This window comes from Rhinoraja longicauda, chromosome 27 (assembly GCF_053455715.1).
Source record: "Rhinoraja longicauda isolate Sanriku21f chromosome 27, sRhiLon1.1, whole genome shotgun sequence".
In the NCBI taxonomy this organism is placed as follows: Eukaryota; Metazoa; Chordata; class Chondrichthyes; order Rajiformes; family Arhynchobatidae; genus Rhinoraja; species Rhinoraja longicauda.
In genome coordinates, this window is record NC_135979.1 from 4,544,318 (window position 1) to 4,570,851 (window position 26,534).

Below are 26,534 nucleotides of genomic sequence, written 5' to 3' on the forward strand. Positions count from 1 at the left end.
CTCATTGAAACATACAGAATAGTAAAAGGCTTGGATAGAGAGGATGTGGAAAGGATGTTTCCAATAGTGGGAGAGTCTAGGACTAGAGGTCATAGCCTCCAAATTAAAGATGAGAAATTGCTTTAGTCAGAGGGTGGTGAATCTGGAATTCTTTGCCATAGAAGGCTGTGGAGGCCAAGTCAGTGGATATTTTTAAGGCAGAGATAGATAGATTCTTGATTAGTACAGGTGTCAGAGGTCATGGAGAGAAGGCAGGAGAATGAGATTAGGAGGGAGAGATAGATTAGCCATGATTGAATGGCAGAGTAGTCTTGATCGACCGAATGGCCTAATTCTACTCCTATCTCTTATGACCTTATGACAAACACTCTCCTCTCTCTGGCCAAATGTTGCTTGCTCGTTAACAACTTCCACTTTCTATAAATCAAAGGTGTCGCCATAGACACTCGCTGGGCCCAAGCTTCGCCTGCCTCTTTGTTGGCCTTATGGAGCATTCTTTGTTCAAGTCTACTCTACCAGTACTCCCCAGCATCAACAACTGTATTTGTACTGTCTCATGCACCCACAGTAACTTTCCCATTTTCAGAGAAGTGTTGACATTTTGCCCACATGCTTTTTGAAGGATGATCAATTTGCAATGATTTCCCTTGACTGCATTTATAATTCAGCTGTCCACTTACTGTACTATGTCATTAAAAAAAAGTTCTAATGTTGAATAGTTCTTGTGTAATTAATGCAAATGGAATAATTGTGTCCAGAAATTCAGTTGAGTATATTTCTGTTCGTATTTCTAATTATTATTTTGTGATAAAAATCCTTAAGAAAGTTTTTATTTGTACATCCTTTGCCTATAGTTACTTATTAAGAGTTTTAGCTCTTTATAAAACAGTGGGATTGGATAAGAAATTCTAGAAAGCTGCAAAGTCTTGTAGTAACTTTGTTATCTGATGATCTGAAATATTGTTAAGCCAGCTATCATGTTTATTTCATTCCTGGTGTTGATAAGTTTCCAATGTCAGATCAAACTGGTTTCATGGATGAAAGAATAGGGAAGATCCTGGTTTGATCTTTGGTCAGCGTCGAGCTAGATGATTGCAGATGAGGATAGTCACACAGGCAGGCAGTGCCCCTGTGAGCAACATTCTTGCTCCATTATGTCCAGTGGAAATCCACGTGTAGATGATCAGTCACGACATGTTCAAGCTGGGAACGACTTGCTCATTGACCAAGTCAGGGATTTTTTTTAAATGAAATTATGTAGGAGACTATTATATAGTTTATTTTTCTGTTTTCTGTTATATAGTTCCTGTTATATAGTTCTATATAGTTCCTGAGGATTGGAGGATAGCTAATGTAACCCCACTTTTTAAAAAGGGAGGGAGAGAGAAAACGGGGAATTATAGACCAGTTAGCCTAACATCGGTAGTGGGGAAAATGCTAGAGTCAGTTATTAAAGATGTGATAGCATCACATTTGGAAAGTGGTGAAATCATTGGACAAAGTCAGCATGGATTTATGAAAGGCAAATCATGCCTGACGAATCTTATAGAATTTTTCGAGGATGTAACTAGTGGAGTGGATAAGGGAGAACCAGTCGATGTGTTATATCTGGACTTTCAGAAGGCCTTCGACAAGGTCCCACATAGGAGATTGGGGTACAAACTTAAAGCACACGGTATTGGGGGTTCAGTGTTGAGGTGGATAGAGAATTGGTTGGCGGACAGGAAGCAAAGAGTAGGAATAAACGGGTCCTTTTCGGAATGGCAGGCAGTGACTAGAGGGGTACCGCAAGGCTCAGTGCTGGGACCCCAGTTATTTACAATATATATTAATGATTTGGACGAGGGAATTGAATGCAACATCTCTAAGTTTGCGGATGACACGAAGCTGGGCGGCAGTGTTAGCTGCGAGGAGGATGCTAGGAGGCTGCAGAGTGACTTGGATAGATTAGGAGAGTGGGCAAATGCATGGCAGATGCAATATAATGTGGATAAATGTGAGGTTATCCACTTTGGCGGCAAGAACAGGAAAGCAGAGTATTACCTGAAAGGTGGCCAATTAGGAAAAGGGAAGATGCAACGTGACCTGGGTGTCATGGTGCACCAGTCATTGAAAGGAAGCGTGCAGGTGCAGCAGGCAGTGAAGAAAGCGAATGGTATGTTAGCATTCATAGCAAGAGGATTTGAGTATAGGAGCAGGGAGGTTCTGCTGCAGTTGTACAGGGCCTTGGTGAGACCGCACCTGGAGTATTGTGTACAGTTTTGGTCTCCTAATCTGAGGAAAGACATTCTAGCCTTAGAGGGAGTACAGAGAAGGTTCACCAGATTGATCCCTGGGATGGCAGGACTTTCATATGAAGAAAGACTGGATGGACTGGGCTTATACTCGCTGGAATTTAGAAGACTGAGGGGGGATCTTATTGAAACATATAAAATTCTTAAGGAGTTGGAGAGGCTAGATGCGGGAAGATTGTTCCCGATGGGGGAAGTCTTTTAGGACCGAGATGAGAAAACATTTCTTCGCACAGAGAGTGGTGAGTCTGTGGAATTCTCTGCCGCAGAAGGTAGTTGAGGCCAGGTCATTGGCTATATTTAAGAGGGAGTTAGATGTGGCCCTTATGGCTAAAGGGATCAGGGGGTATGGAGAGAAGGCAGGTACAGGTTACTGAGCTGGATGATCAGCCATGATCATATTGAGTGGCGGTGCAGGCTCGAAGGGCCGAATGGCCTACTCCTGCACCTATTTTCTATGTTTCTATGTTTTACCATAACGTATTTTCACACAGCATATTAAGGGGGTTGATGTGGAACAGCCATATTCCAAATGTGACAAGATGAATTCTTCAAAGAAAAAAAGAGCAGGGATGTAGAATAGTTGTGACTAAATAAATACTAATACAACATTGTATACACCGATCAGCCAAAACATTATGACCACTGACAGGCGAAGTGAATAACATTGATTATCTTGTTACCGTGGCACCTGTCAAGGGGTGGGATATATTAGGCAGCAAGTGAACAGTCAGTTCTTGAAGTTGTTGTGTTGGATGCAGGAGAAATGGGCAGGAGTAAAGACCTGAGTGACTTTGACAAGGGCCAGATCGTTATGGCCAGACGATTAGGTCAGAGCATCTCTGAAACGGCAAGGCTTGTAGGGTGCTCCCGGTCAGCAGTTGTGAGTACCTACCGACAGTGATCCGAGGAGGGACAAACCACAAACCTGCGACAGGGTGTTGGGCGCCCAAGGCTCATCGATGCATGAGGGCAACGAAGGCTATCCCGTCTGGTCCGTAACGACAGAAGGTCTACCGTGGCACAAGTCACAGAAAATGTTAATGGTGGTCACGGGAGGAATGTGTCACAATACACAGTGCATCACACCCTGCTGCTTATGGGGCTGCACACGGATGACCAACAGCATATTAGGCAGGTGGTCATAATGTTTTGGCTCATCAGGTCATAATGTTTTGGCTGATCGGTGTATGATCATGTGAGGAATAGACAGGGTAAATGCACAGAATCGTTTATCCTGAGTAAGGGAATTAAGAACCAGAGGACATACTAGGGGCGTGGCTGTGTTCTGCAGCTGCGGCTCACCGGCAGTCTCTCCGTTTTTTTTGGTGTTTTTTAGTCAATGTTGATGTTAAATATACGTTTTGTTTTATTTTTAATTCTGTGTATGTAGGGGGGTGGTGGGGGGGTTGGGGGAAACCTTTTTTCAAATCTCCTCCTCAACGGAGATGCGACCTTTACCGTGTCGTATCTCCGTTCGCGCTACGGCCTAACATCGTGGAGTCGGCGGCCTCCAGCTGGGATCGACCTCGAAGACTCCGGTCGCAGGGCCTGGACTTACCATCTCGGAGGCTTCGGCCGTGGGCCCTGCAGACCGCAACATCGGGAGTTCGCAGGTCCCTGGCTGGCGACCGGCTTTTGGGAGCTCCAGCCGCAGCAGCTTCGACCGCCCCGAAGCACGAGGCACGATCAACCCGCCCGCAGGCCCTTCATCGCCCTGCGTGGCTCGGCCGCAGCACTTTACATCGCCCGGTGGGGGCTCAGGACTCTCATCGCCCTGCGTGGCTTGGCCGCGGCATTTTCCATCGCCCGGTGGGGGCTCAGAACTTTCATCGGCCTGCTCGGCTCGACCCTGGGACTTTCCATCGCCCGGTGGGGGCTTCAAGGGGTTGGGAGCCTCGATCGCCTCGTGGCGCCACGGGAGAAGAACGAGGAGGAGATAAGACTTTGCCTTCCATCACAGTGAGGGTATGCCTAGAGCAATCACTGTGATGGCTGTTTTGTGTAAAAAATTGTATCTGTGTGTCTTGTGTTCTTTAATGTCTACTGCTGGACCCTGACGTGAGAGGACGCTGGCGTTGATTATTCGCCGCTTTTCCGTCAGGATAGTTTGTCTGTTTGTCTGTTTGTTTCTATGTTAATTGTATTTGTAAAGCGCTTTGTGCATGTGTTAAGGCGCTATATAAAATAAATATATTATTATTATTATTATTATAAGTTTAAGGTGAGGGGAGGAAAGATTTAATAGGAACCTGAGGGGTATCGTTTTTTTATACAAAGGGTGGTGGGTATATGGAACAAACTGCCGGAGGAGGTAGTTCAGGCATGTACTATTATAACATTTAAGGGACACATGGACAGGTATATGAATAGGATAGATTTAGAGGGATATGGGCCAAATTGCAGGCAGGTGGGACTAGTGCAGATGGGGAGTATTGGTCGACAAGGGGTTGGGCCGAGAGACCTGTTTCAACGCTGTATGATCGTATGACTTTATGACTCTATGAATCTATGACCTATAGGAAAGAGTATGAACAGTAACGTTGGGAAAGTTTCTTTTCCACAGCTGGTTTAGAGGTCAAAATAATTAGCATCATATCAGAGACATGAAAGCTCCTGTGCCAAATTGCTTGACTGGCTTCAGGCCAGGCGGAAGGGAAAAAGTTAACAATTGCTCTCAGAGCATTCGCTGAGGAAAGGTAACATTTAGCCAGGTTGCTTCCTTTCAGTCTTCGTCCATTGACTCCTGCTGGAAAATGCCTTTTCTTAGCAAAGGGAGATTCACATGGGGAATGACCATTTAAACAAAGAAGCTATTTGAACTAGGTCACTGAACTAGCAAGAGATTGTTCCTTTCTGTATGAAATATACTATGAAAACAGTATGTAGGTTAATTGGCTGGGTAAATGTAAAAATTGTCCCTAGTGGGTGTAGGATAGTGTTAATGTACGGGGATCACTGGGCGGCACGGACTTGGAGGGCCGAAAAGGCCTGTTTCCGGCTGTATATATATGATATGATATGATAACAAAAAACCCCACAAAGAATAAAACAGATTAACAGAAAATATGACACCAGTGGCGGCCATTTGGCCCATCACGTCAATGATGGCCCTACTTCACCGATCCATATGTTCACCCGAGATGCTGCCTGACCTGCTGAGTTAATCCAACACTTTGTCTATTTTTTTTGTAAACCAGCATCTGCTGTTCCTTGTTTCTATAGTAACCGACTGAAGAGTTTAAAAAGTATTAAAAACATGACAAATAATTACACTTTAACATTGAAATTTAAATTAACAATACATTAAACACTAAGTCAATACAAATATTAAAATAAAAGTTTAAAAAATAAAAGTTAATGCGCCCTTTCGCCACTAATCTCCAGGTTGTAAACCTCAATGAAATTAACCGAGTCTCCAGTGCTCTGCTGGATATGACTGCTGTAGGTTCAGCAAGGTGGACTCCTCGGCATAATGTTGGGAAATTTCAGGAGACAGGGAATTGAGGAATGGAGCAGAGTGACTTATGTGCCTGCATCTCATGTTTGTGGGCCAGTTCAATGGTAGCAGTATATTTTAGTTGGAGCAAACTTGATTTGGCCCAACACCTTCAAGAGAAAATTATATAAAACCCATGAAAATTTTCCTTTTGCAAATAGAAAATCAATAAGATAAAACAGGACCATTGCGTTCAGGGAGAATTCACCATTTTGTCGAGCTGCTGCCTCGCAGCACCAGAGACCTGGGCTCGATCCTAACCTTGGGTGCTCTGTCTGTGTGGAGTTTACACATCCTCCCTGTGATCGTGTGGGTTTCCTGCCAGTGCTCAGGTTTCCTCCCACATCCCAAAGTTGCACAGGTTTGTGGGTTAATTAGCCTCTGTAAATTGTCGCTAATGTGTAGGGAGTGGATGCATCAGTGGGATAACATAGAACTAGCATGAATGAGTGAACGATGGTCAGCTTGGACTTTGTGGACTGAAGAGCCTGTTTCCATGCTGCATCCTCAATCACAGAGTCACACAGCACGAAAACAGGCAACATTGATGGGAGAAATTCTGGGAGCTAGGTGCAGGTTGGAAACATGTTTGTCATGATTTCATAGTAGACAAATCTGGGAGAAAAAAATTGAAGGTGGCAAAGTTGATGAATATTGGAGCAATTATCTCCTACCTTGATCGCATTCACATTTCTTCATAAATGTGGGTAATGTATCATTTGCTTTATTATCTTGTTTACTACATAATCCACACTGATCATCTTTGGCTTTGTTTATGTTACAGCAAACTTCTTCAGCCTTCAAACTTGACAACTCAGCAGAAATTATTTCCTCACTTGTGTTCTTCACCATTGGAGACCACAGATATTTACATCCTTGATCTGATAGATTTATCTCACAAAATGATGCCGCTTTATCATCTGTGCTGTTGAGGGAATCACAGGGCGTCTCTACCTTGTTTTGCTTATGCAACTGATTCTCTGTCAATATATGGGATAAACAGTGATTGCCATCATAATTTGTCTCTGGTTCCAATATTCTTTCTCTGGTACATTTTTCAGAACAGTAACGCTGTTTGTTCTCTGACAGTAAATCTTCACCTCTGTATTTTACTTTGATTGAGAAGGGAAATGTTTCTTCATTCTCAAGTTCATAATTTTCTTTCAGGCTCAAACACATTGTATTCTCTTGTAATTCCATAATATAATTGGATGATTTCACATTAACTGGACATGAAGAATCAGGACAGGAGTAAGGAGCGGGTGTACGTTTTGTCAACGTTTTAGGTTCTTGATCAGCAGGAAATGAATCCGTTTCTTTGAACTCTGCACACAGTCCTCTGCCTTTGATCCAAGCCGCTGGACTGTTCTTATGGCGGGCGTTTACAGTTTCTCTTTCTGTTTGTACTTTACTTTGGATAGGAACTTTTCTTCTACAAATGAGAGAGAGAAAAAGAATCCTTATATTCTATCCAGGCAAAAAGCAATGTTAAGTTATTTAACATACAACAATTGAGAATTAGAAGGAAATTTAAGGACAAAATAGTCTTCAATATTTCTCTCTTCATCTCTTTCATTCCAACAACTCTTATCTAACTTTCTTAGTTTAGTCATAGAGGCGTATAGCAATGAAAAGGGCCCTTCAGTCCAACTTTTCCATTCCGAGCAAGAAAACCCAACCTAAGCTGGTCCAATTTGCCTTTGTTTAGCCCTGTAAACCTTTCCTATCCGTGTACCTGTCCGTGTCTTTGGAATGCCAGTATAGTATCTGCCTCGAGTATCTCATCTGGCACCTCGTTCCATAAACCAACTGCCCTCTAGTGCAAATGGTGTCCCTCAGGCTAGTATTAAATCTTGCCCCTCTCACCCTAAAACACATGTCCTCCCTGGCTAAAACACATGTTTGCATTTTTGATTTATTTCTAATTATGCCAATGGCTCCACTTCCATCTTTGCTAAAAGTTCTACAGTTTCTGTTTGGTTTCATTTAATCATAACCCAGGATTGCCTAACCACTTCAGAATTTGTCAGACTGCTCAATTTTTGGATTCTGCTTCCTTTCCTCTTTCTTTGTTCCAAGATTTCAGGCCTTCTCTCTCTGTGGTTCAGTTTATTTTTCTGTGGCTTATTTTTCTTCTCTGTATTAATTTGGGGAAAGACATCTGGATATTAGACGGATCCATTCGGTCTAATTCAGTGATACTCTTCCAGTTTTTAATCTACAGTTATTCTGTGGTGTTAGTGCTATGGGAGTGGTTGGTTTTAATTTTTTTTAATGAAATTGCAAAGCACAATTTGAAGACTGTTTTATACTATTTATTGCATTTGATATGATAAATGAATCATTGATTGCAATTTGAAGTTTATTTTGAACAAGTGTAAACATTTAAACATGATTGTGGTGACTGAAAAACTTCAGAGGCCTGAGTAAACTGAACCCAGGTCTGCATGTTGCATGTTCAGTTATCTTAGCATTGTAGTAACTTCTTTAATGCAGAAGATCAGTCAACTAGCCTCTCCCATTGTGAAAATGCTGAGGAATTAAGGCCTCACTTATTTTTTACTGGATTCAGTAAATTAAGCATTTGGAAGAAGTATTAAAAAGTTTTTTTAAAAAAATTAATCATCACTTTGAAGCCAGTTTATCTATTTTATGGTCTTGGATGGATTTGACATTAAAGCTACGAGTTAAATCTATGAAACATTCGAAATAAACCACCATTGTGTTTTAACTAGAAGATTAAAAAAACAATTGTTTATAGTGCTATCACTATAACTGCCAGCATGAAAGTATATTCTTTACACAAATGCAATATAAATAAGAATATAAAAATTGCAATATGTTAATTTTTACCAATGCTTTCATTACTTCTCTTCAAATAGTACAAACTCCCTGGATATGATCATACTGGAAACATGCATCTTTCAGTATTTCACTTGAAGCCAACTTCACATGTGTACACTCTGGAAGATTCGTATTACAGTTGAGTCTGATTCTCTCCTTTTATGACTGTGAAACCTGCAAGCACGTACATTGCCTTTTTGCTGGGATCTACAAGATTTTTCTGTAAGATTCCTACAAGTCCTCTCCTGTGGATTTGCACTTCCTCCTATTTTGTACAATTTCCACAATAGTTGTATGTACAGGAGAAGTAGATTGTATTGAATGAAGCTCAGCTGTGTAATTGCTAACAGCTTTTTATACATTAGAGTCATAGTCATAGAATGATAGAGCGTGGAAACAGGCCCTTGGGCCCAGCTTGCCCACGCTGGCCAACATGTCTCAGCTACACTAGTCCCACCTGCCCATGTTTGATCCATATCCCTCCAAACCTATCCTATCCATGTACCTGTCTAACTGTTTCTTAAATGTTGGGGTAGTCATTGCCTCAACTACAAGTTGTCCTCAGGCAGCTTGTTTCATACACTCATCACCCTCTGTATGTAAAAGTTACCCCTCAGATTCCTATTAAATCTTTTCCCCTTCAACTTAAATCTATGTCCTCTGACCCTACATTCACTTATTCTGGGCAAGAGACTCTATGCATCTGCCTGACCTATTCCTCTCATGATTTTATACACCTCTGTAAGATCATCCCCCATCCTCCTGCGCTCCAAGGAATAGTCCCTGCCTACTCAATCTCTCCCTTCTTGGTCAGACCCTTTAATCCTGGAAACATCCTCGTAAATCTCCTCTATACGCTTTCCAGATTGACAACATCTTTCCTATAACATGGTGTCCAGAACTGAACACAATACTCTAAAAGCGGCCTCACCAACGTCTTATACAACTGCAACATGACCTCCCAACTCCTATACTCAATACTCTAATGTGCCAAAAGCTTTTTTGACCACTCTATCTACCTGTGACTTCACCTTCAAGGAACCATGAACCCCTAGATCCCTCTGCTCCACAACCCTTGCCAGAGCCCTACCATTCACTGTGTAGGTCCTGCCTATGTTAGACTTCCCAAAATGCAACACATCACATTTATTTGTATTAAATTCCATCAACCATTTCTCAGCCGACTTGGCCAATCGATTAAGATCCTGCTGCAGTATTTCACAACCACCTTAACTATCTGCAAAACACTTTTGTATCATCAGCAAACTTGCTAATCTTGCTCTGTATGTTCTCATCCAAATCATTGATATAGATAACAAACAGTAACGGACCCAGCACTGAACCCTGAGGCACACCACTAGTCATAGGCCTCTAGTCCGAGAGGCAACCTTCCACCATCATCCTCTGCTTTCATCCATTAATCCAATTTTCTATTGATTCAACTATCTCTCCTTGGATCCCATGTGATCTAACGTTCCAGAGCAGCCTACCATGTGGAACATTGTCGATGTAGAATAAATATTGCACAGGACTGCATCAAAGTTTGCCATTCCTAAAAATCCAAGAAAATATTAATTTTATGAATAGAAGTGCTATTTAAAATGTGTGAAGAATATGGCATAGGATAGATGATTAACTGCACAATTTCCAATACCAGCAGTGAGTGCCATCGACAAAATGCGCTGTTGCAACTTGCCAAGCTTCCTTGACAAGTTCATAGAGCCTACCACTCAAATGGTACACGACATTACCACCATCTATATGATCTCCACAAATGCTGGTCCTGCCAGTGATTTTATGAATGAATGGATGAAGATAATCTTGACATAAACATTCTGGTTCAAGTGGATTGCTCTTACATACTCACAAGGGAGAAGACGTGTAAAGCTTCATTTGAGAAATATCTTTGTGTGACCCTGCTGAAATGATTGATTGTGTGCTGCAGGCAAAGAAATAATCTTCACAGCCATTTTCAATGATAAGAGGATGAGATTTGTATGGGTCAAAAAAGATCTTTTTTGGAGTGACAAATAGGATTCCCGTTACAACACCCTGCAGACAGATTAAAAAGCGCAAACAAATGAAAAATGATTACTGACAAACAATCCAGTAATTTGGTAAAAGATTAAAACACAAATCTACAATACAATTCATTTACTTTTGAATTACCATGAAATTATTACATAATTTGACCATTAAAATAGTTCATTCATATTTAAACAAAAACAATCTTGTTTAAACTCACTTACAGAAACCTCATTTTGATACAGACATGCCTTTGAATGAGTACCACTCTTATTAATTTTGTTCAGACTGCAATCTCATGATGATATAAGTCTTGAGGATACATAGCTGAGAAATATGGATTGGGCAATTTTACTATTATTTTTTAATGCATTTCAGGCACTTCTAAATATACAATATGTGCACACATGGAGTAAAACTCTGTGCTCCGCTGTTGAAAACTGTTGGTGGGTGCGATTTCAATGCAGATAATGTAAACTAATTTCTGCTGGACCACATTCTGAAACTGGTGCATACAGCATAACAACATTAAAAAAATGCCCCACATGCCCTCATGCTGGTACTTCAATCCTTATGAATCGGGGAGATTAGTTTATTTTGGCATCATGTTCAGCACAGACATTGTGGGCCAAAGGGTTTTGTTCCTGTGACGTACTTTTCTATGTTCTATAAGGGCGATAGTCATACAAAATTCATTGTGTAAAATTTGCTGAACCTTTTCTGGCTGTTAGTTCAGTAAGATCTGTCATTTTTAATGGAAAATAATATTTTCATGATGTAAAGTTTAAACTAAATGAGTTTGTAACCGTAATTCTGTTGTTACAATTAAAGTATTTTACCTTTCTGTCTGTGAAATACTTGCAACAGATTTTCAAGAACCTTTCAGAAATAGGTATTTCATCCCTCTTTGGATAAGGGGAGCTGACGATGTTTTGTGAGCTGCACCACTGTACACTGGACATTTCTGCAGAATCAGCATCCTGAAATTAGAGCGATTGTTACCAACACAATAACACGCTGGCATTTATTCAATGTCTCCTTCTACATCTTTAGGAAATATGTGAAACTGTAACACACCCATTAGTTCTCCCACCTGTTTGAAAACCATGGCTTTGGTATTTAATTATTCCTACCAAACGAATGCACAACTTACCTTAAAATATTTTTTGGTCATAATGGTTTTATTTATGTTGATGGAGGACTGTATATTGGCAAGGACATTCACAAGTTATAGGAGTAGAATTAGGCCATTTGGCCCATCGAGTCTACTCTGCCATTCAATTATGGCCGATCTCAGCCTCCTAATTCCATTTTCCTACCTTCTTCACATAGCCCTTGACACCCGTTCTAATCATGTATTTGTCTCTCTCTGCCTTAAAAATATCCACTGTCGTGGCCTCCACAGCCCTCTGTGGCAATGAGTTCCACAGATGAACCACCCTCTGAGTTAAGAAGTTCCTCCTCACTTTTCAAAAAGAGCACCCTTTAATTCTGAGGCTATGGACTCTGGTCCTAGACTCTCCCACCAGTGGAAACATCCTTTCCACATCCACTTTATCTATGCCTTTCATTATTCTGTAAGTTTCTATAAGGTCCCACCTCAACCTTCTAAACTCTAGCAAGTAGAGGCCCAGTGCTGTCAAACACTTATCATATGCTAACCCACACATTCCTGGAATCATTCTTGTAAAACTCCTCTGGACCCTCTCCAGAGCCAGCACATCCTTCCTCAGATATGGGGCCCAGATTTGCTCACAGTTGCTCACAGTGCTGACAGACATGGGATATTTTATTTCAGATCTCAAAGTGAGAAAATTGGCACCGGTGCTTTCTACATTTCAGCACAGACTAACCAGAAGGTGGGTCACGAAAGGTGGTATATCCATTTCTTACATGAAAATCGCTGTGAAAGTCAATAGCTTGGGCCTTTTTCATCTTTACAGCTTGCCTTAAAGCACAATTCTATGCTAAAATGGCCAGTCTGGTGTCAAGATTACATTGTGATCATCACTGCTAACATAATGAATTGAGTTTTATTTTCCAATGCGAAGATGTGCATTTGTGCTATGTACAGCTAGACCTGTCTGCACAAGAATATTACCACCATGCCTTTATACAAATCATGTTTTGGATGAACAGTTTCACCTGTAAATTTCAAGGAAAACAGCAAATGTTCTGAAAGCTGCTCGTTATACACATTTTATCCTGTTTCTGAAATGATATAATGCCAATACTTGTTGTCTTCCTCTCATTTCGTGCCCTGGCCAATCATATCATATCATATATATACAGCCGGAAACAGGCCTTTTCGGCCCTCCAAGTCCGCGCCGCCCAGCGATCCCCGCACATTAACACTATCCTACACCCACTAGGGACAATTTTTACATTTACCCAGCCAATTAACCTACATACCTGTACGTCTTTGGAGTGTGGGAGGAAACCGAAGATCTCGGAGAAAACCCACGCAGGTCACGGGGAGAACGTACAAACTCCTTACAGTGCAGCACCCGTAGTCAGGATCGAACCTGAGTCTCCGGCGCTGCATTCGCTGTAAAGCAGCTCTACCGCTGCCGCATTTAACCCTCAATAAATAAAATGGATTATTTTGTAATTTTCACATTGTGGATCTTCGGATCTTACTGTAGAAAATTAGCGGCTGTGCTTTCTAAATTCAACCTGTAAACATTGTACTTTATTAACAGCTGTCATGAAAGACAGCATATAAACACGTGTTGTTTTCCTGGATGCATAGTACAAGCAAATATAAATGTGGCGCCCAGCTGTTCAGGTTTTTGTTTCAATTGCAGATGGCTTAGCTGGAGGATTTTAATTAAGATTTCTGGTTGAAGGGCCAAAGCTCAGTTCGGGTCACTAAAGGCTTGTAAAATAAATTCTTTGCATGCCTGTTTGCTAATCTTCTCCTGACCATTCTTTGCTCGGATTCTCCCATTTTGTTTGTGGCTTCACTTCATCAAACATGTCCATGAATACTTCCTCTTTACAGGAAAGAAAGATGGAACACCCTTTGATGAGCCAAATTTCTGGTGTCTGCTGCAACAATCTCCAATTATGATCTTAAATTATTTTTGTCTATACCACGATAATTCATGTCTCACTGTGCATGACAGATTTGTCTGTAATGTTTTTGATTCTGCAGATACCCCAAATTCTGCAGCTTTTCTGGAGATAGCATTATTTGAAACTATATACTTACTACTGCAAATCTTAACTTCATGTTTTAATCAGTAATAATTAACATTTTAATTAACCTTTAATTATTGAATTAACCTTGTAATAATTTGGACACAATACCATTAGTGCCATTGGGTTTATTGTTGTGATTCTTGGACTAGTAACTGTCCATCCATTTTCTTACTTTAAATTAATTTAGTTCTTATTAAAAAGCATTCCTATGTTTTCCGTTTCTCCACTCCTGTTCTTACACAATGCTTATGAAAACGAAATATCATTTTCCACTGTCCAAGTTTAATGTTTGCAAGGCGTCTTTTTAACTGCAAACACGAACAAGCCAAAAATGATTATTTTTCGAGGCCTGGGTTAAAGCCCGCAGTAGAGTGGAGGACGTGGGAAGTTAATAGGATGTCCCAATGGCATACTGGTCTTGGCAGAACGTACCAAGAGTTTGTCATATTCAGCATCTGATGAAGACACACTTGGAGACTGGTTTGGACTTGAGGATAAAGGACTGTCTTCACTCTCCGCACAGGCTGGATAAGGAATGCACAATCGCTACGAGGAAAACAAAAATCAGAGTTTGTTCATTTATGCAAAACATTGCTTTCTTGCTGATCTGATGTACATGTAACTGCACGATCCTCGTCAATTTTCCACTCCAGACAAATGAGAAATGTACCCGCAGAGCTCATGGTTCAATGTACTCCATCAGCCATTCATAACGTTTGCTGCATTAAATGATTTCAAACGTTCTACACTTGATAATGGGGTTGTTGGGCAGAAACCAAAGAGTATATTTTCTCTTTATTTCTCCCCCCTCCTCCACTGTGCCCCACCTGGATGCACCCATTTTCCCCATCCCTCCCCGCCCCACCTGGGCTTGCACCCATATCTCTCCCCTCCCCACCCTCTCCTTCATTCCTTCCACTGGCTTCACAATTTGCAACTTTTCAATCAGTCTGTCTCACACCTGTGTTAATATCTGGCCTTTGTTCCAACCATCTGCCTATCAAACCCTCCCTCATCTGTCCACCTATTACCTACAATGCTTTGTCCAGTCTCTCCTCTCTCCCAGTTTTCTTCCCACCCCCACAATCAGTCCGAAGAAGGACCCCGAGATCCCGATCCAACCAAAACGTCACCTATCCATGTTCTCTAAAGATACTGCCTGACCCACTGAGTTACTCCAGCATTGTGTCCTTTTGAATATATTTTGGATGAAGATTCTTCCAAGATTAGAATTGTGCAGAGTTGTTTCCATTTTAGAATTTCCATTGGTTCACCCCTAGCCAACTCACTATTTATCCTCAACGTAAGGATTGGTGCTAATGTTATGTCCCCTATTCAACTCCGATGTACTTTTTTGTCAACCACCCACGTTCTTGAAAGGGTAGTTTTTACTTTAACTACTCCCTACAAATGGTATATTGTTATAAATTAATCAAATTGTAGCTGTGCATACATAAACAGCCTCATAATTAATCATTTTTTAAACTTCGTAGGAAAGAACTGCATATGCTGGTTTAAATCGAAGGTAGACACACAATGCTGGAGTAACTCAGCGGGACAGGCAGCATCTCTGGAGAGAAATGGGTGAGGGTGAGGGTCAGTCTGAAGAAAGGCCGGCACGGTGGCGGCACGGTGGCGCAGCGGTAGAGTTGCTGCCTTACAGTGAATGCAGCGCCGGAGACTCAGGTTCGATCCTGACTACGGGCGCTGTCTGTACGGAGTTTGTACGTTCTCCCCGTGACCAGCGTGGGTTTTCTCCGAGATCTTCGGTTTCCTCCCACACTCCAAAGACGTACAGGTATGTAGGTTAATTGACTGGGTAAATGTAAAAATTTAGTGTGTGTAGGATAGTGTTAATGTGCGGGGATCGCTGGGCGGCGCGGACTCGGTGGGCCGAAGGGCCTGTTTCCGCGCTGTATCTCTAAATCTAAATTTTAAAAATCTAAAAGATCTTGACCCGAAACGTCACCCATTCCTTCTCTCCAGAGATGCTGCCTGTCCCGCTGAATTACTCCAGCATTTTGTGTCTACCTACCATTTTTTAAACTTCTACAATTGAATTTGTTTAAATTTAAATTCTAATCAACTTGCAACCTTATATATTAGAGATTACATTTTGGAGTTACTATTAGAAAAAACAGGTATCAAAACCTAGTTGTCTCTAATATGCTCTCTGTGCTATTATACAAAATACTCAAAATATCTCAAAGAAATATTAACTTTTTTATTATTAGACGGTAACTAACCTGCAATATTCTGCCAGCAGTTCTTTATTTTTTTTGAATACATAAGATTACAGGTTTGTTTTTTTACATACCTGCCCAGGAATAATACTTTGTGAATAGAGCTTGTTTAAATGAACCAGTTTATTTGGTGTACTGTTAAATTTCAGGGCTATGCTGCAAAGTGTATCCGCCATTCCTGCCTGTAAAAAGAATTTCACACTTTATGTCGATTTGTGATGTTACTTAAGATGTGTAAATAATTGGATATATTTGGAAGACACTTACTATATATTCAATAGTGCCTTCCAGTTTCCCTTGGATTAGTTTTCTAGTGTTGTTCTCTGCTCCTTTATTTTCTGAAAGTTATTGAAAGAAAATACGCAAAAATTAATAACAATCTGAGTTGATACCCCATAATGCAAACACTCATATTTTTGAGTGGACAGAAGTATCCTGTTTGATAGCAACAGCCAACTCATTTGGAAACATACAATAACTTTGGTTCAGTACATTGATACTATCAACTCAATGCTTTCCATCTGAATAGTCAGCAGTCAAGATTAGCTCCCTGAAATCAATGAATTCATTCATGCTTCTGCAGATCATGGCAAATTTTCCACTTAAATTTTCCACTTAATACTTTTGGATCAAAAGCAATCAAAATAATTTACCTAAAGGTTATTTTGCCAATTTTTCATCACTATGATTTAACTCACTGAACTAGAAATCAAATTGTGTGCGAAATGGGTACATGGTGGTGTTTGGTTTATGGTTGAGTTGGCTGATTTTCAAACAATGATTTGCATGTCGGACTGTGCTATACTGAAGGGGAGCGAGGTCATTATTTAAAGCCAGCAATCATTTCCTAAATGTACAGATGCTGGTATATACTGAAGATAGTGCAAAGTGCTGGAGTAACTCAGCGGGTCAAGCAGCATCTCTGGAGAAAAAGGATGGGTGATGTTTCGGGTTGGGACCCTTCTTCATACTGAGGAGTACCCCTTTCTTAAATGTCTGAAGGATCCCAATGCAAAACATCATCTGTCCATTTTCCAATGATCTGTGATCATTTTCCAATGTTCAATAGATTCAGGGTGATCATTTTCCAATGTTCAATAGATTCAGGATCAGTTCCTGTGGATAGGAGGATAGCTAATGTTATCCCACTTTTCAAGAAAGGAGCGAGAGAGAAAACGGGGAATTACAGACCAGTTAGCCTGACTTCGGTGGTGGGAAAGATGCTGGAGTCAATTATTAAAGAGGTAATAACAGTGCATTTGGATAGCAGTAAAAGGATAAGTCCAAGTCAGCATGGATTTACGAAAGGGAAATCATGCTTGACTAATCTTCTGGAATTTTTTGAGGATGTGACAAGTAAAATGGATGAAGGGGAGCCAGTGGATGTAGTGTATCTAGACTTTCAGAAAGCCTTTGATAAGGTCCCACAGGGGAGATTGGTGAGTAAAATTAGAGCACATGGTATTGAGGGTAGGGTGTTGACATGGATAGAAAATTCGTTGGCAGACAGGAAGCAAAGAGTAGGAGTAAACGGGTCCTTTTCAGAATGGCAGGCAGTGGCGAGTGGAGTGCCGCAAGGCTCGGTGTTGGGGCCTCAACTGTTTACCATATATATTTATGATTTGGAAGAGGCAATTAGAAGCAACACTAGCAAGTTTGCGGATGACACAAAGCTGGGTGGTAGTGCGAACTGTGAAGAGAATGTTAGGAGGTTGCAGGGTGACCTGGACAGGTTGAGTGAGTGGGCAGATGCTTGGCAGATGCAGTATAATGTAGATAAATGTGAGGTTATCTACTTTGGCGGCAAAAACAAGGATGCAGATTATTATCTCAATGGCGTTAGGTTAGGTAAGGGGGAGGTGCAGCGAGACCTGGGTGTCCTTGTACACCAGTCACTGAAAGTTGGCGTGCAGGTACAGCAGGCAGTGAAGAAAGCTAACGGCATGTTGGCCTTCATAATGAGAGGATTTCAGTATAGGAGTAAAGAGGTTCTTCTGCAGTTGTATAGGGCCCTGGTAAGACCACATCTGGAGTATTGTGTACAGTTTTGGTCTCCTAATTTGAGGAAGGACATCCTTGTAATTGAGGCAATGCAGCGTAGGTTCACGAGATTGATCCCTGGGATGGCGGGACTGTCAAATGAGGAAAGATTGAAAAGACTAGGCTTGTATTCACTGGAGTTTAGAAGGATGAGAGGGGATCTTATAGAAACATATAAAATGATAAAAGGACTGGACAAGCTAGATGCAGGAAAAATGTTCCCAATGTTGGGGGAGTCCAGAACCAGGGGCCACAGTCTTAGAATAAAGGGGAGGCCATTTAAAACTGAGGTGAGAAGGAACTTTTTCACCCGGAGAGTTGTGAATTTGTGGAATTCTCCGCCACAGAGGGCAGTGGAAGCCAAATCACTGGATGGATTTAAGATAGAGTTAGATAGAGCTCTCGGGACTAGTTGAATCAAGGGATATGGGGAGAAGGCAGGCACGGGTTATTGATTGTGGACGATCAGCCATGATCACAATGAATGGCGGTGCTGGCTCGAAGGGCCGAATGGCCTCCTCCTGCACCTATTTTCTATGTTTCTATGTCCAACCTTTCCAAAGATCCTACCCAACTTACCGAATTGCTCCAGCACTTTGTTTTTTGTTAAATGGGAGCCTGTTAGTCCAATGTCAGAATTACAAAAAATGCTGGAATCCTCAATAAAAGATTTAATAACAAAACATATGGGGGGGGGGGGGGGGTAAAAAAGGATTCAATGCAAAAGGCATATCATGTTTGACTAATCCACTGGAGTTCTTTGAGGATGTAGCTTGTAGAACATTTGGAGGAAACTTTTTCTAATCTCTTACCTCGACGGAGATGCGATTTATTTCCATATCGTATCTCCGTCCGCACTGCGGCCTAACATCGAAGAGTTGTCGGTTTTTACTGGAGACCGATTTCGAGAGCTCCACCACGGGACTTCAACATCGCGGAGCCCGCGATCCCTTTGCCAGGAATTGACCTCCAAGCTCCACCACAGGTGCCTGTGGACTTTAACATCATGGAGCTCGCGGTCTCTGGTCAGAGACCGACTTCAGGAACTCCAAGCCGCAGGAGCTTCGACCGCCCCGAGGCAGGAGCTTTGATCTCCCCGACGCGGGAGCTTCGACCGCCGGCTGCGGGAGCTTCGATTGCCCCGACCGCGGGAGAAAAATGCCTATATGCCTTCCATCACAGTAAGGAATGTGGGGAATCCACTGTGGTGGATGTTTATGTTAGCTTTTATGTAATTGTGTGTCTTGTTGCTTTTTTAGTATGGCTGTATGGTGATTCACATAGCACTGTACCTTAATTGGTACACGTGACAATAAAAGACCTTTGAAACCTTTGAATAGATAATGGAGAGCTTCTGGATGTGATTTGGATTTTCAGAGGCATTCTTGTTGTACTTCGTGGTCCGGTACCTGTTGTACCTTTAGTGACTCTGGACGGACCACAAGTACACGTGTATAAAAGGTTACAATGCTGGAGCTCAACTCCAGGCTGTTTATTCCGTGGTCATCTGGATCCAGAGTGACCACCCAATCACACCAACCTCTTATATACGCACTCCTGCACATGCAAACAAAGTAGTCCTTGGGATACACAAAGTAGTCCCAGGCAATATCACAACATCCCCCTTGTCTTATAAAAGAAATATATATATATATATATATATGTAACAACAAACTCTAAACACAAACGTTTTTTTGAAACACCATAAAACATTAACAAATATCAACGGTAATGTGCAGGTTTCTTACTGGCACGTCCCGAGCGTGTCACATAATCCCCATCATCATTACGGGCCGGTCGTTCCTCCGCTTCACATTGGGTCTCAACCCTATCGCTGTCTGGGGGGACACAATGGGGACCAACCCCTGGCTTCTCCAGTGGAAGATCTCTCAACTGCACTCGATTCCTCCTGAACCGATTTCCATTCGGCGTCTCAATAATGTAAGACCTTGACTGGGGTTCGTCGCAGACCGATCTCACTTCTGCTGGAACCCAGACCTGATTCGCTTCATCCAGAACCCGGACCTTCTGTCCAGCGTGCAATGGCAACAAGTCATGTCTCTTGACCGAACTGTCAAACTGTGCCTTCATATTCTGCTTACGCTCCTCAAGTCGCTCAAAGGTCCTCTGCCCTTCGTATGCCTTGTTCATGTCAAGGTTCGTGGGGAGAGGCGTCCGAATCTGTCTTCCAAACATCATCTCCGCCGGTGACAGTAACTTGGAATCAATCGGTGTAGTGCGCAAGTTGAGTAAAGCTGCTGCTACACTCTGTCTCGTTGCCAAGGACTTCTTGATAACAGACTTCACCGTTCGTACCATGCGCTCAGCCAGCCCATTCGACTGAGGGTACCTAGGCGACGACGTTGTATGGGTGATTCCCCATTGCTTGCACATGGACTGGAAAGCTTCACCCACAAATTGTGGACCATTGTCGGAGATGATCTCCGTCGGTGCTCCTAGCAGACCAAACATTGCAGTCACCATATTAGCGACCATGGCACTCGTGGTGCTAGTCAGTCGGTTGACCACCGGAAACTTGGAATGGTAATCCACCATGACAAGATATTGAACGTTGTCAATTTCAAACATGTCCATTGCTATTTTGGTCCAAGGTGTGACTGGTATCTCATGTGGCATGAGTGTTTCCCTCATTTGCTCTGGCATGTGCATCTGGCACGGACTACACCTTCGGACAAGGTCATCAATGTGTTGGTTCATGTTGGGCCAATAGACCATTTGTCTCGCTAGAAGTCTCGTCTTCTCAATGCCTTGGTGGCCAACATGAAGTTGCTGCAATACATCCTGTCTCATCGACTCAGGAATGACTACTTGCCGTCCTTTGAAAATGGCCCCATTTGACATGCCCAACTCATCTCGAAAAGACCAGTAGGGCCGCAGGTCGGTAGGTATCTCCTGTAGGGTCGCCGGCCATCCGGAATGGACATACTGCATAACCCTATGCAGTATAGGGTCACGACAAGTTTCTGTCTGCAGCTCCACCCTTTTGAGTTTGCCGAAGTGTATCAAGTCGACACCTAGCGTGTCCTCGATGTTGTCGAAGAAGATGCTCTCTACATGTACATCGAGATCTATGCTCTCTGTCTTCTCCGGATTGGGCAGCCTGCTGAGAGTGTCAGCAATGATCATCTCAGCCCCAGGTCTGTGCTCTATGGTGAAGTTGTATCCTTGCACCTTGATGAGCAACCGCTGCAGTCGGGGTGGGGCACTCGTGAGTGGTTTGCCGCAGATAGTGACAAGAGGCTTGTGATCAGTCAGCACCTTAAAATCCCGCCCAAATAGGTATGTATGAAACCTTGTGATGCCAAAAACCAATGCAAGGGTCTCGCGTTCAATATTGGAGTAGTTGGACTGGCATGAAGACAGTGCCTTCGAAGCGTACGCAACAGGCCGTCCTTCCTGCGAAAGGCATGCTCCCACTCCTTTCATTGACGCATCTACCTCAAGGGTGACAGGAGCATCAGGGCGATAGTACTGGAGGACAGATTCCCCCTGTATGCAGCTCTTCAGGTTACAGAACGCCGTTTGGTGGTCTTCTTGCCACAAGAATGGGACATCTTTCTTCAACAAATCCCTCAAAATGGCGACCAGGTCAGCATACTTTGGGATGTAGGGCGATAAAAAATTCATCATCCCCAGGAACCGTTGTAAATCTTCCTTATCTTGTGGTGTTGGCATCTTATGAATGTCCTGCACCTTACCAAGATCTGGTCGAATGCCTGTGTCTGAATACATTGTCCCGAAGAAGTTGATGGAGTTAGCCTTCACTACGCACTTAGCACTGTTGAAAGCTAGCCCTTCCCGGGACGCTGCCTCTAACAGCTTCTGTAGATTATAATCATGTTCTTGCGCTGTGGATCCCACTATGACAATATCATCCGCAATGCAGACGCATCCAGGAACCTGTTCTATGATCGTGTCCATACGCTGCTGGAATATATCCTGACTCACCAACAAACCGAAAGGCAACCTCCTGCAGCAATACCTGCCAAAAGGCGTGCGGAACGTGGTAAGTTCCTGGCTAGCCTCATCAAGTCGGACAGACCAATAACCCGCTTTAGCATCGAGTTTGGAGAACAATTTCCCATTGGCAAAAGCCGGATTGATCTCCTCAAGTGTCTGGATCTTGTGCGGGCAACGTTTGAGACTTGCATTCAAACGCTTCGGGTCTAGGCATACCCTGATTGACCCATCCTTCTTAACGGAGGTGGTTATTGGACTGCACCAGTCCGTATGGTGAGTCACCTTTCGGATGACTCCATCATCTTCCATTTTGTCCAACTCAGCCCGCAACTTGTCTTTGAGATGGATACTACATTTCCTTGGCGCATCAATGTGTGGTGTGGCCTCCTCCTTGAGATGAAGGGTGGCTGGCCCCTTGAAGTTGCCAATCCGATCAAACTGATTAGGCCACCTCTTCATTAGGTCCCCCACCGAGTTGAAACTGTCTTGCTCCTTCCGAGCATCTGATGGGTGCTCCTCTGTTCCCATAGCATGTATCGTGACAACCTGAAGTTGCTTAATACCTGGGAGGCCGATGACAGCGGATCCTGCCACGTCTACCACGAAAAATTCCTGAGGACACCACATCGACCCTTGGTATCGGCACGAAACGGATATAGTTCCAACACACATGATTTCCGTCCCATTATATGCTGTCAGACGGACTTTGCATGGTCGTAGGTGCTGCTTGTATTTGTCATTGGGATACATGTCTCGTATGATCCGAAGGGGAAGAGTATTTCCTCCAGCCCCGGTGTCTATCTTCACCTTCAGTCGATGTTGCCCCTTCATTGACGGGCATTTGATGTTCAACACCGCAAATGCCTCATCACCCATTGGAGGCATCCTGTCCATACCTGAAATGGTGATATTATGGACATACATATCCGATCCTTCCTCTTGACTGTCACAGCACGATGCATCACCGTCATGGGACTGCTGCTGCACCTCGTTAACTCGCTTGTATTTGCCCCTGGACCATTTAGATGGGCGCACAGGATCCACTTTATTCCTACAGCATTTTGCCCAATGCCCTTTCTTGCCACACTTCTTGCATGTGTCGCGATACGCCGGGCATTGCCTGGGCTTATGAAACAAATCACAGTAGCCACAAGGGTTTTGTCTCTCATCCTGCGACTTCTGTTCCGTCGACCCTCGTGTCTTGACAGCATCAATATGGCTAGACCCGGGCTCTAAATTTGCAATGCGCTGTCTGCCCGCTGCAATGGCCTCATACTGCCTGCCTAACGTAAGCACCTCTGGAATGGTGTGACCTTTAGGCTTCTGTATAAGCTCTCGCTGTAGACCTTCATGGGGCGTGGACGTGATTACCAACTCCATGACTGTCAGTGAGCTCCTGCTCAGTGAAGTCACACTGGAGGCTTTTTTCGCGACACCGGGTCACAAACTGAGCAAGCAACTCCCCCGGCTTCTGGCGATACCGCATCAACTCCAACCTGTGGACCCTGAAATTTACCTTCGTCCTCAGCTGGTCCTCAAAAAATGCCCATATGCACTCCGGTTTGCTCCGATCCTCCACACTCAGACCTGACGCATTCAAACGACGAAGGCCTTCCACTCCCAAAGCGATTTTTATCTTCGTGGCCTGCTTAAATTCCGATGCAACTTCTAAGTCTTCCAGGCACAGTTGCAACCTTTCCTTGAACAGGGAGAACTCAGTGGGGATGTCCAGCACTTGCCAGTTCATTTCAGGTAACCGAGACATATTATTTGCACTATATGGCGGAAACACGGTAACTTGAACAATTATAAACAAAACCAAAAACAACCGTATCACAGGACCCCAACCCTTGCTATCAGCAAATCTATAGCACTATATGCATTCACAGAAATAAACATACATATACCATAGTATCAAATGCAAACAGTAATCTTGCAGTATTACACACAGATAAGCACACAAAGCAATGTCCAAATCTTCCCTTCAAGAAGCAGACTGGCTGTGTAGATCAGCGTAGCGTAGGCTCTAGATGGGTGAAGGTCGCTGCTCCACTGCGATGATCTGCCTCGCAACGATGGGCTCGCAACGATGGGCCCGCAACGATGGGCTCGCAACGATGGGCCCGCAACGATGGGCTCGCAACGATGGGCTCGCAACGATGGGCCCACAACGATGGGCTCCCAACGATGGGCTCGCAATGATGCAGCTCCCAGCCGCTGTAACCGCGGTGCGATCGGGCCTCGGCTGCGGTGCGCGTTGGCCCCGCCCACAGGTGCTCCCGGCCGCTGCCGCTCAGTCGACGCGTGCTGCCGCTGCCTCGGGCCCAGGGCCTTCCCGACTCACCGGTCGCCGCGCCTGGGTAAGGATGCAGTGCCTCGACCTTACCGGTCGTCGCGCCTCCGTGGGTGGTCGGTCCCTCCGGTCGCCGAACTCCCCCGCGATGTCGGGTCTCACCGGTCTCTGCACTCCCCCGCGATGTCGGGTCTCACCGGTCCCTGTCGGTGACGGTGTCGTCGTCGGTGTGGGCCTTCACACACCTCCCTCAGCAGCTTGCAACGTCCCGTCGGCAGCTCAGCGCTGACTACAGATCAGGTAAGTGCACATACACTGTAGGCCCTGTCGAGAGGCAATCCAGCGTCCCGTACGAGCTGGAAACTACTCTTTATTTCTGTTTCTTTCCCCTAGGGCACTAGTTTAATTATTTTCGTAGTATAGTTTTCGTAGTATAGTATAGTTTTTTTTTTGACTTGTGAACCTTTTCCGCTTGGGTTTCTCTTTACCTTTCTAGGCAAATCACCAAACCGCTGCCACCATGTTGTACTTCGTGGTTCGGTACCTGTTGTACCTTTAGTGACTCTGGACGGACCACAAGTACACGTGTATAAAAGGTTACAATGCTGGAGCTCAACTCCAGGCTGTTTATTCCGTGGTCATCTGGATCCAGAGTGACCACCCAATCACACCAACCTCTTATATACGCACTCCTGCACATGCAAACAAAGTAGTCCTTGGGATACACAAAGTAGTCCCAGGCAATATCACAACAATTCTCTCAGTCCCAGATACTCTTGCATGCGGAATTGTGAGTAATATATTGCCATCGAAACAGAATTACTTATTGAGCAAAGCAAAGAGTGGAAATGTATATATCCTTCTCACACTGACAGGTTGTGACTATTGGGAACTGTGGTTTCTGTAATTGATGACACAAAGTGCAGGAATAACTCAGCGGGTCAGGCAGCATCTCTGTTTCAGATCCAAAATACCACCTATCCATGTTCTCCAGAGACGCTGCCAGACCTGCTGAGTTAATCCAGCACTGTGTTTTTTTTAATAAACTAGCATCTGCAGTTGCTTGTGTCTGTAGTAATTGACACTTGGGACCTAGATATTACCATCGATATAAATCATGTGGTTGAGGCTATGAAATGTCTTATTTTCAGGCACGTTCATGGTCCTAAATGAATTGTAATCGAGAGGATGGAGGAAGATATATGGAGAATTCCATCAGTCATTAATAAAATAAGAGAATTACCTTATTTCACCAGTTCTTGCAGGTTGTAAATCTGGCATAACAGGAACAAAACAAACCCCTTCTGATACCAAGCAGCAACGTTCTAAAATACTATTCATTATTTTAAATCTTCTTTTAAATTGTAAAATAAATAATTTCACAATAGCGTGTGGATTCATCAGCAATATTTACTTCTATTATCTTGTTCAAGTTGACAGTGGTTACCTGGAAACCTTTGAAGGGCATACAGACCCAATCTTATTCTCAACCAATATTAAAGCACCACAGAGGACGAGGAACAGAAAGTATGGGCAGTTTTGCCTCTTTAATTACCTCTTCAAAGAGAGTAAATGCAACTGAATTACTTTACTCTTGCCCCTCTTTAAGATGACTGGCAGATGAGGAGGAGACTGGGAATTTTTCCTCAAGTCAAGAGTGTGTATTTGTTTTATGTCCTAGATAGAAGATCAAAATACTTACTGCAGCAGCACTACAGAATATGATGTCCCAGTCTCAACTACAAAAGAAATAGAGTTGAAGGAGTGCATTTAATTCTCCCAGCCTGATGGGGAGGAACGGGCGAGGGGAGGGGTTAAAATAAAATGCAACACCACACAAATCCATTCATTTTATTTCCTAATATGGCTGTCTGCAATAAGGACACTTGCCCGAGCTGGTGACATCTTATTTAAACAACCAAACTAATTTAAGAAAAGCACAAGAGAGGGCCTTTGCTACACAACCAAACTCTGCTGAAACATAAGCCAAAGGAACCACATAAGAAAAAAAAGTTATTTCCTTGTAGGCCAGAGGAACTAGCGAGATATTGGAATCAATGTCTTCAAAAAGATATAGCAAAAACTTGGTGAAATTACAAACTGGTCTCCTTAAC

The 26,534-nt window shown here is 43.3% G+C and overlaps 1 protein-coding gene across 13 annotated transcripts in view; it reads right to left on the reverse strand.

Moving 5' to 3' along the window:
• The window catches only part of LOC144606839 (nuclear receptor coactivator 7), a 61,771-nt gene that overhangs the window by 21,973 nt on the left and 13,264 nt on the right, over positions 1–26,534 (reverse strand). For 11 of the 13 annotated variants that reach the window (XM_078423251.1, XM_078423250.1, XM_078423259.1 and 8 more), the window contains 6 exons: positions 16,374–16,444; positions 16,181–16,288; positions 14,296–14,409; positions 11,499–11,639; positions 10,502–10,686; positions 6,465–7,222 (listed from right to left, as the gene is read on the reverse strand). In XM_078423251.1, the coding sequence (XP_078279377.1) occupies positions 6,465–7,222; positions 10,502–10,686; positions 11,499–11,639; positions 14,296–14,409; positions 16,181–16,288; positions 16,374–16,444 (1,377 nt within the window). The remainder of the gene's footprint in view (positions 1–6,464; positions 7,223–10,501; positions 10,687–11,498; positions 11,640–14,295; positions 14,410–16,180; positions 16,289–16,373; positions 16,445–26,534) is intronic. The other 2 variants (XM_078423252.1, XM_078423262.1) reach the window with 1 other exon arrangement.